The sequence below is a fragment of the Oryzias latipes genome, chromosome 24, assembly GCF_053564925.1.
Source record: "Oryzias latipes strain Hd-rR chromosome 24, Olatipes_Hd-rR_3.1".
Lineage (NCBI taxonomy): Eukaryota > Metazoa > Chordata > Actinopteri > Beloniformes > Adrianichthyidae > Oryzias > Oryzias latipes.
The window spans coordinates 17,542,828-17,560,907 of NC_136260.1; the positions used below are offsets into that span (position 1 = coordinate 17,542,828).

Genomic DNA, 18,080 nt, shown 5'->3' on the forward strand with positions numbered 1-18,080 from the left:
TAGGATAGCACAAGGGTTACAATGGGTTGAATTCATGGGAAAAGGCGTTACAGAAGAAAAAAATGTGACTGCTTGTTTTACCTTTACAGGTTTACAGACTACTATTTTTTTTGGTAGTTTTTACAGACTAAACTCTGTCATATTTTGTTTTTGATGCTTTTGCAAAATTGTGTCTTCGTTTACTAAAAAATTTGAAATATATTTTTTCATCCATGTGTTTGGATGGCATTTTAATCTCCTTATAGAATCTTGTAATATTACAGTTAAGTGTTGAATTGCAAAACAAATAAAACATTTTTTTTTCATTTTTTTAAACATTATCATTGAAATTCAGTTTATTTCAAATAGTCAAAACAACCCAAAATAAATATTGCACCCGTCTGAACACACATGTACATCTTAAAAACAGGCAATTTTAGTTTAGTGCAAACCATTATTCTATTTTGTGGAATGCAGATTTACAAGAATTGCAACACAAATGGAGTCAACAGGTCACAGATCAAATATGGGAAGTTTTTGGACAGCACACAAAACACCAGCTGATGAGGAGACAGATTTTTTTGTTTGTTTGTTTTCTGGACACTGCTGCGTTCCTCCTCAGGAATCCGTTCAAGTGCACTTATTCATGTTCTCTACATTTCCACCTTTCAATAACCTCAAAGACGACAGGATGGGTGGTTTCAAGAAAAATACGTCATGCCAACACACATGACCTCTTTGGTCAGTTGTCACAGTACATGCATATTAACACACGGGTCTCAACTTTGCAAGACAACAGTGATAAGTTTAATATTTCCCCAATCAGATCTTGTCAAATGATGTTTGCAGATAATTTATTTCATTCGACTAAAATAATTGTATCAGTGACCTGTAACAGTAAAGCATTTGCACAGAAACACAACATATTGCTTATAAATGCATACATTTGGAGAATACCAACTTTGAGAACATAAAAATTGAAAGTCTGATTATTTGCAAACACTATTTAACCCAGATCTGACCTTTTTGCTTTGATTCTAGCGATTAAATAGTTAATACTGTACTTTAACCACCAGTCTTCTCACAGATTTACCCGATCAGTTGTTCCCCGTCTCACGAGAATTTTCAGGAAAATGTTGAATTCTTCATTATTACTTCTAAAGAAGTGTGCAAAGACTGCAAAAGCTTTATGTTTCAACTAAAAAGAAGGTTAGACCTTTTGGAACGTCCTTTTCTTAAAGTATCTGAAAACATGTCAGAATGAGCTATAATTTATAATCCATAGCTGATAAAAGCAATGGTGTTTTTCCATCACCTACAATGCCTTCTGGAGAAACAGGAGGTAAATAAACCTTAGATGAGAAAAGAGGAAAAACTGGGCTTTCTGTTGAGATGATATTAGCTGTAAAACACTGTAAATAACCATTTTGTACAAACCTGTTTTTCAAATTATGCAAAAAATATGACCCTTTGTGCTCCCTGTATGCTTCATTTATGAGCAGATGCAGTGATAACAGATTTACAGCAGCGTCAATTGAAAACCAAAAGACTTTTTAAATCAGGGGTCTGAAACCTTTAATGGTAAAAGAGCCATTTGGTCTGTTTTTTTAACTGACAAAGGCCCAGGCAGAGACGCAAAGTCCCACCTTACCATTTAGAAAAATACATTTTATTAATGTTTGTGTGACTATCAAGCCATTCATTCATAAATTGTATTTGTCTTGTATTTATAAGGCTTGAATTCTAACAGTGTCAAAATGTTCTATCAATAAAACGTTTGACAGCAGCATAGACACCTACCTTTCAAAATAAAATACACTTGCTGCAGCAGATTGACTTGCAATTATATACTTTGAAGAAGTTTGCCTCCAGACAGCAACAAGACACTAATGTGGAGCTGAAGATAAGATTCTGTGCTTCAAGTTTATTCCAATAACAAACAGCTCTGACAATCGATTAAGCCTTTAACCATTATTTTGCTCAGTTATCTGACGTCTGCATTCTGGAGGTTTGGTAAAGCACACAAGGTTTCTTAATTTAGTGCAATGCCAGCAACGTTTAAACATTTCTTTTATTTTACTAATATAAGATAACCTCAGTTCAAAATCTAAACATAAATACTAAAGCCCCTTATTTATTTAAATCATTTGAAATTTTCTTTAAAGCTAAGACTCCAGAGCCTCAGGTTGCAGACCCCTGGTTTATATAGAGACATTTACTGTCCAACAATATGTATGAACAAGAGGAAGTTAGATTGAAGGTTGCTTGTTTTTGGAAAACTATTTTTTTTATAAACCTTTTTCTGATGTATTTGAAGGTTTAGATAGTTCTTTATTACTTGGGTTAAAACAGTAATGTTTGCCCATCTTCCTAACAAGTGGATGACAAAATGAAAAGACCAGACTTTGTTCCGCCTCCCGTCTTGTTGGTGAGCCAGCGTTTGTCGCCGACCACTGCCCTCCTCTTCCTCCCAGCAGGGATTTAAGCGCCCAGCATCTTCTTGACTAGGTAGCCTGGCATGCTGTAGAGGAAGAGGCCCACCATGATAAGCAGCAGCAGGGCCAGCACAATCTTGATGATCAGCCACTTGTAGCGGTTGCACACCAGGTAGCGGATGGCTTTCAGGGGGCTGAGGAACCACAGGAAGGTGGTGTCTGGGCGACTGGATGGGTCAAGTTGAGGTTTTAGGAAGAAGTGAGGCAATGGTGAGGCGTAGGTGGGTGGAGGAGTAGATCAATGTAGATGAGAAAGAAATAAAATGAAACATGGAGGGATAAAAGACACAGAGAGAAAGCTTGCATTAGTTTCTTTTTAGAGATGAGTGGTGCAATTTCAAGTAATACAAGCTTCCAGTTCACATTTATATTATTGCTATTTCCAAGAAGAAGAAAAAAACATAATGTGAAGTGGAAGCTTTGCAAAATGCAAAGTGGGTGTACTGGTATAAATAGACAACTGAAAAGTAGTTTTTAGGATCACTTGGGAAATGTTTTTCCAAGTGCAACCGTCTCAGTCATAAACTGCTGAGTGTATTAGAGTCAGCGTGAGATGTCATGACCCATGAATACAGCTACTGTTGAATTCAAACAGGGTATAAGCTGGTTCATGCTCTGCCAGAAGCAAAACAGACAGAACTGATGTCAGTTTTTTGTCTGCAGCATCAAATATGAGGTCATGACTTCTCTTCTCAACAAATCATCCTATATAAGGTTTGTTTTGTCTGCCATGCAAGACTTTAATCTTAGAGGCATGGCCTACGATCAACAGTTTTAAGGTTCAGTGCTTATTCTCTGTTGACATACAGTCCTGTTACATTTACAGAAGCATTTTGGTGTTTTTAATGCCCAATCCAACCCTTTCTGCTGAGTTTAAAAGAGGCATTGGTCCAAGAGTCTCTGGCATGATTTGATTGTGGATTGGAACCTATAACCTCCAGATCTTAGAGTAGAAATTAAACTATTTTGCCACAAATTTAAGTTTAAGCTTCTTTAAAATACAAACATTTGACATAAAAAATGGTGAACATAAGAGAGGATCTGTCATGCTTTTACTCCTTTTTTCTCTCCAGTTCCTCTGCAATGAATTATTGTAAGTCCATTTTTAAAACTGAATTTAAGTGCACTAAGCTTTCTCTGTTTGTTTAACTTGGCCCTGTTGGAAGCAGTCACTGGTCAACCATCACAGTAGCCTATTATAAGATCTTAGCAGTCTCTTTTTACATAGTGCCTCTGAGAATTTACTGCATCCTGGTGTCATAAGCCTCAGCCACTGTTTTTTTATTACGTTTTCTAGCTTTGTCTCTGAAGTTTCTGAAACAATCTGTCTTTTCATTTTTATCTGTCTTAGACCCCATTCTGAAACAGGATATAATTGTCCTTACAGATTCTGTTTCTGCTGGATTTTTTTTCTTAACCCTCCACTTAGAGATCCTATTTACTGTCATCTTTTGCTTGCTCGGAAAACACAAAAATCCTTTCAAAGTAATTTACAGCAAACATAATCTGGAATATTTGGGACTGAGCTAAATTGTTACAATTAAGATCCGTCTGACGTTTTGAATTGTTGAGTGCAAACACAAGGGTATCTATAGTATATTTTTATCCTGCTCCAATTATATGTTTTTCTTCTTTAATCTGCTCAGAAATGGTGTTTTCTTCAGGTTCTGCTATGTTGTCAAAATAAAGGTAGCTGTAATATGTGCTGCAATGACTGGGTCATTTAAGTACTTCCCTGGAGTTTTCTCCTGAATTATAAAAAGTAAAAAAGGCTAATGTTTTTGCAGCCATCTTTGTAAGCGCAAATGCCAAACTTCTCATGGAGTTTGAACCAGCCTAAGAGTCGAAATGTTTTATACACTTTAAGACAAAAACATTTAAAATGTACAAAAACACTTGAATCCCAGACAAGGCACAATCAAAACTACAGCAAACACCGAAGACTACTGCTAAAACCAGGAGAGATTAAGGAAGTGTAAGAAAGACCAACAAACACTAAACAGGACAGAGAAGAGGTTAAACTACAGAACACAACCCAGAGGAGATGGTATGAGGAGGGGGCAGAGGCTACCAGCGCATCAGGCCCCCAGTAGCTTCTTGACAAGATAGCCAGGGATTGAGTAGAGGAAGAGGCCCAGCATGAGCAGCAGAAGTATCAGCCCCAAGGCCTTTAGGATCAGCCAGCGGTAGTTGTGCCAGATGAAGTAGCGAATGGACTTCAGGGGGCCCAGAAACCACATAAGACTTGTATCTGGACGACTTTTAGGTAGAAAGGAGAGAAAGGAGGAGGGAAGGAATGCAGATGGGACAAATAAGGGGAGAAAAGGTGAGTCGAGTGTACAAAAAAGGAAAAAAAGAAGGGGAGGAAAGAGACAGGGAGACACTTAAAGAGATGGTGGGAGCAGAAACGAGTGTGTAACAGTGACCTTGTGACAGTGCAGAGAGCAGAGCTGATATTTGAAAAAAGCTTTAAGTTTTAAATATTCTGCTTTTTGCACTGTTTGAATGAATTTACAGATGTTTTCCTATAAAAAGCATTCAGATGTTTGCAAACTGAAAACCGCTTTTTTTCAAGTGCTGGATGTCTTCAGAACTTACTTTGGTTTCTCCAGTGGATCTGGTTCATTTCGACCCAGCCCCACAGGACTTTTCTCTGCTTCTTCTGCTGTCACTAAGTGAAGTTCAGCTTCAACCTTACCCTGTATTCACAATCAAATTCATGTCAAAACTTTTACCTCGCACAATATAGTCATAGATTATTTCAATGATAGATTATATTTTGTCTCATTTGAAGACCCACTCTGATGAGAATGGTGTTTTTCTCATGTTCTTGTGGCATTTTTCTGATGATGGAAGACACATATAAAGAAAGTTAAGCTAAAAATTTCATTTCTGTGCATTTACTTTTTCAAATTATAGTGAATCAGGAGCAGTCTAAAATGCAGTTTTTCTTTTGGGATGTCACAAATGCGCTGGGCAAGCCAAAAGCTCTCTGCTCCGCTCCATTCGGATGGATCCACTTGCAGACACATAGACCCATGTACATCTTTTCCTCATCCGAGCTGGCCTCTGGCTCAAAACTGGATGGCTGGATAGCTCAGATATTGCTCGCCATTTTTGTTGCATCACAAATGTTAGCTTGAGGTTGTGAGGGGGTTTAAGATGGCGGGAGAGAGTGTAAACAAATCAGCCCAGGCTTAATCCAGAGCCATGCCCACAACTCAGAGGTGAATTTCTAAAAACTCTACAGAAACTATATCCTAGAAACCACACAGTTTTTTTTATTTTTATTTTGGCCTAAAAAAATCGTCATAATTACTAGACCACTGGGAAGGCTTTTAAAATAGATCAAAAGCACATCAGAGTGGATCTTTATTGTGTTTCTCAGGATGTTTCTTAAAGATAAAAAAAAAGTCATCCTAAAGTTTAGTACTTTCAGTATCTTTCCAGCACAAGCTTACCGTGAGCTCCATCTCATCATTCTCATCTCGAGCTACAAACGGCCACCATCCTTTCACTCTCTTCTGTTTGAAGATGGAAATGGTGGGCAGCTCATGCTCATTTCGGATCATGTCAAGGGAGCACTGTTTGGCTGTCTTTGCGCCCCGAGGGAACCGGTTTAGGTCCAACTCAATTGCACCTGGAGGTGGAGAAAGCAACGGCAGTCAGCCAAGCTACTTTCCATTTGGGGACATCTGGGATTTGTCCCTTTGAGGGTGGGGGACTGTAAGAATTTGGAATCACAGCAGATTTAAATCACAGCAATCGTTTTGGATTTAGGTAAATTACTTTTTCAATAGATAAGCTATTTTCTGCCTTGTTTTAAATCCTAACGTTAACATTTTTGTTTCTCCTGGTTGTGTTTTAGTTTTATTGTTGCTTTTTTTAATGTTTAAGATTGTGACAATGAAATTCAAGATCAAAAAACAATAGTAATAAAACATGCTTGTCAATTAGTATTTTTTTTGTAGAAAAAAACAAGGAAAACATATAAATGGAAAAAAAAAATAATCTTTCAGTTATAAAGTATCTGTGGATGCAAACAAATACCAATAATCAACAGTTTATCTTACTCTTCCTACAGTGGCATAACATGTTTTAATCATTTGATGGTTAGTTTTTCTTAAGAGTTACGAGGAGGTTTAAACCTGCTAACAGCACATTGCAAAACGGACTTAGAATGCCTCTTTAAAATGGGAAATATCTTAGAGTTCAGGTTTCTGGACAAGATTCAATAAGAAGCTAAAAGAGGCCAAATGTTTACAATAAGATGCACATTTTGGTCAAAAGAATCCACACAAAGACAACTGAATATTCCTTTGAGATCCTTTTGCCTTGACTAAAACAAACCAACGTTGGCCACTGTTGGCTCCATTATCAGCAAGGAAAAACAAAATCTGAATTAAAAACAAAACATGATGTGATTTCTCACCAAGGAAGTCATCGGCTGAGAAGTGATCTGCATCCCAGACCTGCAGCGTGAGACGAGGAGGGATTTTGTACTCAGTCTCGTCCCAGGAGAACATGGACTCTTTCTTGGAGATGACTATCTTCTCTTCAGCCACAAGGTATTCGAAGGGGAAGACGAAGCGCCAGTTAAAGTTGCCCTCGCCAGTCAGGGAGTGGTAATGCACGTCTGTGTCCTGCTTGTCTTCCTGCTGCCCTTTAAGCCATCTATGCAAATAGATGTGAAATTTGAGGGATCCCCCGCAATTACATAATGTGTAAATGAACATTTTGCCAGATCATGCTTACACAAAGTTAAAAAATTGCAGTAATCAGTCAAATATTCATAACATTTTAGAGATTGAATCAAATGCACTGGGCAGAAAATGTACCAGACAAGAGAGATGATGCTTCAGTAACATCAAATGTGTCTCCCCAAAAACAAATCAGGATTCTTGTAAGAATTAAAAATCAGTTTTACACAAATAAATGAGAAACTGATTTGATGTTGGAGTTTCACACTATTTAAAATTCCATGCACAAACAAACAATAAAAAAAATAAAAAAAACATTGTTTATTGAAAGCTAATATTAGGGATTTGATTATAAACTTGAGGCGAAATTGCAATTTTAAGCATCAGCTTTCTGTAATTGTTGTGTTAGGCTGACTCCTTTGTCAGGAGGAAAAGACGAGAGCCTGCTCTCAGTTATCAAAATTCACAAGAAGTAAGTAGTCTCATATTTACTTTCAGTCGTGTATAAATAATAAATATAGGGCAGGAAAGTGAAAATATTTGGTAACTGAGATATGCAGGGAAAGAGGCTGCAGGAAGCTGCATTAGGAAAATATAATTTGGATTAAAAAAATAGGAAACATGCCTGACGTGCGCTGCAAGCTTGACTAATTAAAGGTGTCTGATAGCATCATTTCCATCTGTAACACCTCCATTTTTAATTTAGTATCTGTGACAGTGTCACATTTTTTAATTGGTTTCAATAAAATTCACTTTTACGTCATTTAATCTTACAGCTATGGGTGTTTATGGATGTTACAGTTGTATCAAGAGATGGAATTTTCACAGATGAAATAAATAATAATGGAAACAGCAGAAAAAGGGAGGTTGGATTTTTAAAAAGTGAGGTAAGCTACATTTTCTTTGCATTTAATGACTTCATTAATACAGGGCTGCATAACCAAATCACGAAAAAAAAACATAAGCTCATGCAGGCATGCAATGATTCACTCAGCACTGTATCAAGAACGCACTAAGATTAGGTGATAAACTCTGTGACTTTGAGCTGCAGGTTCCTACACCACAGAGTTAAATCAAGTATTGTTTTGCACAGAAGTACTAAAAGTGGTTGGACCAAAACAAACTTTTAAAGCATAACTGTACCTTTAGATAGGAGGGAAAATTAGGGAGCTGGGGTAAAAACTGGAGAAAGTTTTCCACTAATGCTGATAATCTTTGTTTAATACAGTGAAATGTTAACATATAGAAACATTTCTTTCATTTGAGCTTGTTGCCAAACAGTCATCATGTGTCGCAATTATTTTGAATATTGGGCAGTCTTTCTCATGTCTGTCACAAATTCAATTCAAATTCAGAATGCTATTCTGAATAAAGTGCTCAGTCAGGTTAAAAAAACAGTGTTCTGTCATGCAAGAGTCTCTTTTTTTAAAATAGTTGCTTGATTAAATAAGATTGATGTAGTGCATTAAAGTTTTTGCAGCAGCACAGAACCAAACCACTTTAGTAAAATGGAGGGGAGACCATTTAAGATGAGGGATTTCATTCCATTCATTGTTAAATTTCTCATTCCAGGCACTCTGGACGGCGCTGTGACACTGACATTGACTATTTAACTAGACATCCTTCCTACAGTTGGAAGTTCTAACAATTTGTAGGTAGATGAGATGCTTGTTTTCAGGGTTGGGGAAATAAGCCTTGGCTTCACCCAACACCTTTTTTGGTTTATTTTGTTCAATTTTTATTCTTTTTTATCAATTTTTATGTTGACATTGTTCAGTGTCAATGCTTATGTTGATGTTTTTAAGTTTGTGTGTTTAACATAACCGAAATTAATGTCTCTTAAATAAAAAAAAATAAAAATAGATTTGGTGCCAAATGTCAAAGTGGTGCAAAAATCACAAATTTTTCTCCTGGCTTTTTCTTTCACACCTTTATCCCAATATATGAAAGACTTGGTGTCACATAATTTTGATAGTGCACAAGTTGAAATTTTACATTGTTTTTACATGATCCATTTTTGAACGGTTGGCACTTCCATTAATTAAAAGGAACGCCATCCAAACGTTACAACGAAATGCGAGTCTCTGATTGGTCAAAGTTCGGCCTGGTTTAACTTGCAACGCGCCTTTAATGATCACACATGTGGAACCCAAAAACAGTCTTAACAATGTGCATAGCTACGTGTGAACATGCAAATTTTGAATGTGGAAGCCCAAGATGTGTATTTATGTACGTTTACAAAGACTTTTCATTGAAAAGTGGCCGCTTGAACACGCATTGACAAACGTAGCTTTAAACAAGCCGGGTGCTAGTTCTTGAGGACAAGGATTGGGCGGCCCTGGATTACCGGATTTGTGTTTCTGGTAAAACAAACCAAAAGAGTCATTAAAAAGAATATAAAGGCAGACAATTAGAAAAAAGAATTATTGCTTCTTTGCAACTGAAACAGTGTGTTTTTTATGTATTTTAAATAAAAGCCAGCTATAAAATTGTCATTTAATGACAATCAGTTTTAAATCATTTAGGTTTTTACACGTTCCTTCCATTAATTATTAATTTACTTGGAAGACAGAACATTAAATTAAATAAGATTTGGTCTATTTATGTTCATTAAACACAGGCAAGGATAAGTGTCGTGAAATGGACATTAATCTATGGATTAAACCAAGGAAAAAATTCCCTTTAATACTTTTTAAAAGTGTTATTCTGAGATATTTTTTGGAATTTTGTTATTATATATTTATCATAAAAAATTGGCGGCCTTCAGTAGTTTTCTTTGGTTTGGTCCCTAGTGTTCTAGGTTAAGGAGTTTTGTGCTGCATTGGAGTTAAATTCAGAAATGTCTGAAATAAATGATTAAAGGGTTTCAAGAGGAGCACAGAAAGGGTTTGGTACGAGCCATGCGATGGATTTGTGTGTTTACCCCCTGACATAGATGTCAGACATCTTCTCTCCTGTCATGAAAGCATCGTCCTCTAGAATTACGTCATCAGTGTTCCAAATAATAACACGAAGCTCAAAGCTAGACAACAGCAATGACCAGAGAGAAGAGAGAAAGGACGACAGACAAGAGAGGAGAACACGCCACGCACGGACACCACACACAAACACACAAAATGAAAACAAAACAAACAAAAGCAGGTTAAAAAAAATCCACACACAACTGACACCCACGGGAAGAGGCGTGGCTGCCTCGACCCTCTGTACCTACCCCCTGACAAATATGTCACTGGACTTTTCCCCAGTGAAGTAATCATCGTCCTCCAGAATTACTTCATCTGTATTCCAAATTATCACCCTGAGCTCATATCTGGTAAGGGGGGAGGAGGAAGGAACACATACACAGTTGTACGTATGTTTGACATTTAAAATACACATTCAGAAGTCTGTGTTTCTCTGCACTTGAGTCGGCAGACTCACCATGAGGCAAACTGGTAGTAAGTTACATATTCTGCTGAAAATAACTTCTGACGCTTTAGTTAAATAGTCTGATTGCTGGTTATATTGAGGCAAAATAGACAAATGTAATAATTGAACTTCAAAGTTGTTGATTAGTTTGTACCTCTTTGGTTTTCTTGGTGAAATGTCAAGTGCGGGTCCAGGAGCGGGCATGTCTGAGGGGAACATGTCCACCCACATCTCAATGCGGCCCTAAAAGCATTGCAAATGAGGGCATCTATCATAACTCTGCTTTTGCCATTTTACTGGTTAAGACATGGTATCTTACCTGTTCGATTCCTGGTTTGTCAGGGTTCAACAGGGGTCGGGTCTCCACGTGCTCAGGTACGAGCTTGCAGCCAACTCGGGGGATTTCCTCCCAATGATTCAACACAGTCAGGGCTAAATGCTCCTCAGTTTGCTTCTTCAGACCTGAAAAAGTGAGAAACAAAGACAGCTACCAACACGTTAATCTAAAAAGAGAGACGATGTTTGGATGATCATTTGTACTCATACCATTTTCATCCTCGATTTCTGTGGGTCCTGTAAAAATTCGGTTTGCCACCTTGACCTTTCCTCCAGGCCCATAATGTGGTCCATCGATCTTGCCTTCTTTGCAGAGCCTGGTCAGGATCTGGGTGGGTTTCATGGGGTCTCGCCAAATATTGTATCCATGGCTAACATGAGAGACAGATAAGACATGGGACCAAACACCACAAGTTTATTCATGAGTTTGACCATCCATCCATCCATCCATCCATCCATCCATCCATCCATCCATCCATCCATCCATCCATCCATCCATCCATCCATCCATCCATCCATCCATCCATCCATCCATCCATCCATCCATCCATCCATCCATCCATCCATTTGGATAAATCCTGGTTCTGCTTACACAGAGTAGCTGGATGATATCCCACATGTTGCTCTGAATTTGCTGTAGAAGCGGTTCTCCAAGTCAATCTTTGTCTCTCCAATCAGATCATCGGTGCCAACCAGATCCCAGTCGTACACAGACACCGTCAGCATGGATTCCATCGGGAAAGTGGCCTCAATGTCAAATGATCTAGATGCAAATGGGAATGAATTGAGGTTCTGGTGAAAACCTGCATGAACTGAAATACCATAAATGCTCAGAAAGAGAAGCTTTCCTTCCAACTCACTTGCCAAAAACAGGGTTTAGCTGCTTGGAGATGTAGTTCTCTTTGTCCTTGACTTCTGTTTTGCCCAACCTGATGACGATGTAAGGATCAGCCTTACCGTTAATATCAGCAGGGTGGAGATCTGTTGCCTGGTAGAAAGAATGAAAGACATAAGCTAAAGTTTTTATTATTATTATTATTTGGGGGGATTTATTAAAGACAATAATATGAGGAATGCACCCACCCTGACCACATAGATACGGACAAGGACATTGATGGGATCATTGTGTGGAATGCTCTGGAACATCCCCATGTTTGGATCATATCCTGCCTCTCTTGTGATCTCCTCGGATAAAGGAAGCTTGTACATACACAAGGATCCCTGGTTTTGTAGGAAAAAAAGTACAAATATTTTATTTTTTATTTTTAGAGAGCGGGCTCAGCTGCATGGTTGGTGTTTTCTTGCCTTGAACCTGCCAACGATCCTATCATCATCCAGAGCGTGTTCGTCGTCATCTCCAGCTTTTCCTCTGTACAAGTTAAAGGTATGAAGCCAGTCTTCAAAGTTGCCAAACTCGCTCTCCAGCTCCTTGTTGAATACCTGGATGATCCAATCAGCAATAAAATTACAAATGTTCTTAAATACTTGTGCTTCAGCTCATATTTGTCTGAAACACTCACCACCAGCTCATCCACTTTTGCTTTGAGTGGTTGTTTCTCTGAGCTTTCGGGTGGTTGACCCTTCTTCTTGTCCTTCACACCCTTCTTTTCTCTGCTCTTTTCCTTGATCTTGGAGCCTTTCAGAAGAAGATCATTAGGTTTGACGTCTGATCAGTGATGCAGTTTGATGTTGATAACATAGTTGTGGACTTGTGTAGGGAACTAAAAGCAGAGCCACACAAACAAGTCAAGCATGGAGGTTGACGCTCTCTCAAATGTAGATTAGGGAATATAATCAGCATTTTTTCTGCTGTAAAAAAGACCTAAAATAAAATAGTCATGTCTTGAATTAAAAATAACCAACATTCCTTTGTGCTGTAGAGCAGGGAGGTTTTGAATAATACATCTGTGATCCACAGAAAGATAGATGGGTTCATGGAATGAACGAGAGGAAGACTTAGAGGCTCTTGATGATCATTTCAAAAAATACCATACGGTCACAAACTTGTCGACCATAGTAGAGGTACAGATCATGTAGATTATTTTCTTTTTTAAGGAATTACAGAGCCAAGGAGAAAAGCACCATTTCAGGAACTTCCTGACGTGATCAAGTTCAATACCTGCCACTTCTGCAGCTATCTCCAGGTCTTCTCTCTCCTCCGCCTCAGCATGAGCCGCCTCCTGAGTTCTGAGAGCCTGACACCAACACAAACACATCCAGGGACTTTAAATAAAAATGTCAAAAATCATGAAAGTAATCCAGAGAAACAAACAAAAAAACAGATAACCTCCTTCAAGGTCTCTATTGAGGCAAAGTATTTAGACCACCAGTCCAGCACTCTCTCATCTGTCTCCTCTTCTTCATCCAATCCTCCCTTCTTCTTCTTTTTCTTCTTCTTTTTCTCTTTATCGCTCTCCTCTTCAGTCTGTCAAAAAGGCACAGATGCTGCAGTGAATCTCTGCAAACCCGACTTCTGATTCGTCCCTTTCAAACATGTCAGTCTGCAGTATCTGGATGGAAGCCACTCACCATGTCAACTTTTACAACAGCGTCAGACATCTATGACGGAGGGATTTCACAACGGACATCACAAGGATTAATGCACAGAGTGGATGGTTTAAGCAGAAGTACATATATATAAAGGATTGGACAAGAAACAGAGTTTCTACTTCCATCATTTACATACATAAATACAGCAGGCATGCTTAAAAACATTGAAATAGGTACAAAAATTTTAAGGAACAGCTCACAGCATCTAACTTGACCACTGTGTCCATCTTTCTGATTTGAGGCTCCGTGTCCAAATTGACAATGACGTCACCTGCAGGACGAGAAAAGGTGCGGGAAGAAAGGCTGGGTAAGGAGCGGGGCTGGGTGCTGCCATCGGTTAGGACCATGTAGCCATTCATAAGCTTAGCTGGAGTGAAGTCGAGGGTTAAGGACAGCAGCAGAAGCAGGAGGCAGCAGGACGGGAAAGGACAGGACAGGCAGGGACATGCAGAAGAGGAGTGAGATGACAGATGAAGAGCGGATATAGATGAGGGTGATGGTCAGGGCAGAAAGGAAGCACAGAAATGATAGCAGTTAATAAAGAAGAAGATTTCTTCTTTATGAACAAGAGAGCTACATCAGAAGAAAAGGATTAACACTTACAGAGAGCTTCATGAACAGTTTTTATGTCCTTAAACTTCCAGAAAAGTAAACTTTAAAAAAATTGATGACTTTTATTTGTGGATTTCTGTCCATTAAGACCTGAATGCTCTAAACACAGAGAAACTTTAAGCACAAAAGTGGGAAAATTATGCTTCAGGTTTCAAAGCTTCAAAAGGTAAAAACTCACCACAACACCTAAACAGTCATTTTTAAAACCTACTGTAAATTATATTTTTTTAGATAAACATGATTAAAATTAACTGATTTGAAAAAAGGTTTGACACAAACAACTAAATAATTCTTCAAATTTGAAAATGTTTGGTTTCGAAAAATGGTTACCAAGAATTTTTATTTTTAGGAAAGAATGCTTTCCTAAACTTAGATTATATTGTTATTGTGAAATTTTATTTATAGGATTAGTTTTCTTGCAAGAAAATTTTTTTTTTCTAGAAATGAAGTTCTTTTTACTTTCTTAATGCTCAGTTTTCCTCCTTCAGGATTTAAAGGGTATTGTTCATTATCCCTTCTTTAAAAATTATATTTAGCAGTTATCAAAGAAGATTTTTATTCTGTTTCCTGTTTAAGGTACTAGAGAAATCCAAAAGTGGTAATCTAAATCAGATAAATACTTAATATATAACATCCACTATTTAGTATTTCAATTCGTTACAGTTACTGTTTGAAGATTCTTTACCGAGTGTAATTTAAGACAATAAGGAATATTACTTTAAATAAAATAAAATAAAAAAACTCTTAAAGCATTAATAAGCTACAGAAAATAAATGTTTAAAAAAAAGATCATAATAGGACGTAGTCATTTCAAACTCAATATAGCTATACACAGTATTTGGAACTACTCAACAGAAAAGACCAACAAGCATACATAAATTTAAAGGGCATGTCACACAGTCAATATGTACATTTGTGCACATTGCACGGATGAAAATTGGTCATACGTGAATAGATGTGGAAAAAGTAAGAAAAGTTGTGGGAATTTTTTACAGTTGTATAGGCGAATTATCCACGCTAAAACCATGGAAAAAGTAGCAATAAACCACGCAAAGGACACTTAAATCAACGCAACATGAACCGTTTGTATTTACTGCGCTGTTTACATGTTATTCATTAGTGATTCGTTCATCAATTACGTCATTTTTACTTGATATGCGCGCCGTCTTCACAATGTATAAGTTATACATTGGTGAGACATACCTGAAAAGTCTGTTAGACATACTTGAAACGGTCACGGAAAGCAACAAATTTGGGTGCGCATTTCGGAAAAATCACGCACAGTTGCGTAACATTTATGTAATAATTGCGTGTAAATAATGTGAAATAACGCAAAAACTTCGTAATTTTTAACCAACCGAAAATTTTGAACAGCTCAAGACTCACATAAAGACCCTTTGGCCGAAACCCTCGACGGACATCTACGCACATCGACGAAAGATAAACGCAAGAAACACTTATGTATTATGTATTTCACGCATGTATCAGGAAAGACCCCAATTTTATACGTGGGAAATGTGCAAAATGTACGGAGTGGCTGTGTGACACGGCCTTAAGTGCTGTTGGTGGAAATAAGAGCGGTGTTTTATCTTAAAAAAACATATCTGGTGTTTTTTATTTGTAGTTGTGACAAATCGTATGACTACTATCCGCTAATGTTTATTTCACAAAAGCACAGAATAAAAGGAGCAAATGTTGCATTTGTGTATATTACAGTGAACTTTTTATTCCCTGTTTTTTAGGGAATAAAAATGTTTTATCAGAGTATGGCACCTGCAGATGCCCAGTTGTTGGAGGTTTTGTCCGGCGGACTGTAGATGAAGCGTCTCAGGCTGGAAACAGCATGAGTTCCCACCAGGATGTAGCGACCAAACGCTCTACAGTCCACTACCCTGATGTTGAGAGGAGGATGGAGAAGCTCGTTTTCCGGAAGGTCCTTTGGCCACAGAATTAAAAAAAAAGCTTAGAATTAAAAAAAAAGCTTAGAATTTGCTCAACTTGAAGGATTTAACTACTGTGAAGATGGCTGGTCAACTCACCACTTCAAACCATTTGACAAGGGTGCTGAAGTTGGGATTCTTCTTGTAGTTTTGGATAAGTGCAGATTGAACTCCTCGACCTGCACACTCAATGTCCACTCGGGGCCGATCCACCTGAGCCAAGTTGATCCTTTTCAGGTCTCTTAACCCCCAGAACAAAACCTAAAGCACAGAAAAGTAAGTCAGGGGGATCTCCTCAAGTGCAAACACAGAGTCATAGCAGCAGATAAAATTCACCTCTATGCGGTAGCGACTCAGGACAGGTCTGATGCCCAGAGGCACAGGGAGGATGGGCCCACGCTCAGAATCTGTTGACCCTTCAATGGGGGGAAGGTCAGCTTTGCCTCCTTGACCAATCTACAAAAAGAGGGAATGTCCTTGAAATGGTGACAAAAAAAACTCAAGAGAAAAACACCTAAAATTTCTCTTTGTGTACCAACTCAAAGAAGAGAGACAATGTCATAATGAGAAGACTCGGTTGCTGAAGAGAAACGCAGACTGCATTACAATCAGAAACAGTAAAGTGAAAAGAGAGGATGAAAGGAAAACCTTTATTTTGGGCACAGCAAAGTCATGGACAGCGATCAGAGCTCGTCTGATCTCTTCAGAATCAAACGGTATCTGCAGGAAGCAGGAGGAGGAAAAACAGGGAAAAAACATATTTAAGAGAGGTGAAGGGAACTGAAGCAAATGAAGAAAGATGGGTGTTAGTCTAAGGTTATCTAAAGAGTGAGAGAATGCAAATTATGATGCCTGATGATAGTGGCTGAGACAACCACAAACCCAATTCCTGATTTTCTGAAGAACTTTTAACTCCAGTTGAAATACTAACTACTTTACAGTGTGAAGGTTATGCTGTTTTCTTACCTGTAGAAGCTCAAAGGCCGCCAGCAGTTCACCGGCGGTGCAGTTCCCTCTGTAGATCTGGAAGTACTCCAGCTGAGGCGGGAACCTCGGAGGCCCGTAATGCTCATCACACATCTTGATAGTGGGTTTTGCAAACGTTCGACCGATAAATTCAGCCTTTCCCTGCACGCCAACATGCAGAACACAAACCCACCAACACAGTAAGGGAGACAAGGGAAAGGGGGGGGGTTAAACACAGGTGGGGTAGTTTCAAGAACGGCCACTTGGTATCAGTATTGTTCAAAAGATCAAAAAGCTTCATTTGCACAAAATGTTTTACATTTTTGAGAGTTTTAAAGAACTTTCATAAAGAATTCTCTACAGCTACAGTGGTTTGAACTCTGATTTATTCAGCACAGCAAAAATGAGAACCGAATTCACATAAAAGGGCAAAATGGAGAAAGGTGGGTAGATGGAAAACGGGAAGGAAAAAAGAGGACATTTTCAATAACAAAAAAATAAAATCACAACATTAACTATGCAGTGCAGAGGATCAAAGGGTCCTACCACAGTATCCTGATCATAGATCTCAACCACAATGATTGGAGGGTCTTCTCTCAGCTCACTGGCCTCCCCAAACAGCTCCACATCATCAAACACCAGCAGCTGGTCCCAAGTGGGGCAAAGCGTCTCACTCAGAACCTGAATGCCAGCAGGATTAACATGAATATGACGCAGCCACATGCAGACAAGAAGATGCTCTTCAAAGCTCTGATGTGTTACCTCAGTAACCTGGCTGTGTGTGGAGAAGAAGACTCGAGCGAAGGGGTCTGAGAGACCGCTGCTGTCTGCAGCAAACAGACTGCGGGCCTGGTACATGTGTGCCCTCAGCTGAAACACCTGCTTCACTGGTGAGAACACACATGCTGACAGTCAGTGCTTCTAATCTAAAAAAGCTGATTTTTTTTTGTACTTTGGTCCACTTAGTATTCAACTTTTTTTGTGCATTTGGCCTTTTAGAGATAAGAAAAAGAAAAGTTTGTATTCATTGATTTATATTTTTTGTTTTAAAAAACAAAATAGTTCATAAAGACAATAAACAATAAACAAGAGTG

At 38.4% G+C, this 18,080-nt stretch overlaps 1 protein-coding gene across 15 annotated transcripts in view; it reads right to left on the reverse strand.

Moving 5' to 3' along the window:
* Positions 1 to 317: 317 nt before the first annotated feature.
* Positions 318 to 18,080, reverse strand: part of otofa (otoferlin a) — a 77,233-nt gene continuing 59,470 nt past the window's right edge. For 2 of the 15 annotated variants that reach the window (XM_020714479.2, XM_078943072.1), the window contains 25 exons: positions 17,749 to 17,873; positions 17,533 to 17,667; positions 16,987 to 17,148; positions 16,669 to 16,740; positions 16,357 to 16,476; positions 16,120 to 16,281; positions 15,854 to 16,016; positions 13,669 to 13,835; positions 13,448 to 13,477; positions 13,206 to 13,343; positions 13,038 to 13,113; positions 12,439 to 12,554; positions 12,224 to 12,358; positions 12,002 to 12,139; positions 11,779 to 11,906; positions 11,511 to 11,681; positions 11,129 to 11,289; positions 10,902 to 11,044; positions 10,737 to 10,825; positions 10,386 to 10,484; positions 6,907 to 7,148; positions 5,936 to 6,114; positions 5,073 to 5,173; positions 4,546 to 4,733; positions 2,491 to 2,641 (listed from right to left, as the gene is read on the reverse strand). In XM_020714479.2, the coding sequence (XP_020570138.1) occupies positions 4,553 to 4,733; positions 5,073 to 5,173; positions 5,936 to 6,114; positions 6,907 to 7,148; positions 10,386 to 10,484; positions 10,737 to 10,825; positions 10,902 to 11,044; positions 11,129 to 11,289; positions 11,511 to 11,681; positions 11,779 to 11,906; positions 12,002 to 12,139; positions 12,224 to 12,358; positions 12,439 to 12,554; positions 13,038 to 13,113; positions 13,206 to 13,343; positions 13,448 to 13,477; positions 13,669 to 13,835; positions 15,854 to 16,016; positions 16,120 to 16,281; positions 16,357 to 16,476; positions 16,669 to 16,740; positions 16,987 to 17,148; positions 17,533 to 17,667; positions 17,749 to 17,873 (3,233 nt within the window). In that variant the 3' untranslated portion in view covers positions 2,491 to 2,641; positions 4,546 to 4,552. Of the gene's footprint in view, positions 2,642 to 4,509; positions 4,734 to 5,072; positions 5,174 to 5,935; positions 6,115 to 6,906; positions 7,149 to 10,097; positions 10,197 to 10,385; positions 10,485 to 10,736; positions 10,826 to 10,901; positions 11,045 to 11,128; positions 11,290 to 11,510; positions 11,682 to 11,778; positions 11,907 to 12,001; positions 12,140 to 12,223; positions 12,359 to 12,438; positions 12,555 to 13,037; positions 13,114 to 13,205; positions 13,344 to 13,447; positions 13,478 to 13,668; positions 13,836 to 15,853; positions 16,017 to 16,119; positions 16,282 to 16,356; positions 16,477 to 16,668; positions 16,741 to 16,986; positions 17,149 to 17,532; positions 17,668 to 17,748; positions 17,874 to 18,080 lie in introns of all 15 variants that reach the window. The other 13 variants (XM_020714481.2, XM_020714480.2, XM_020714483.2 and 10 more) reach the window with 13 other exon arrangements.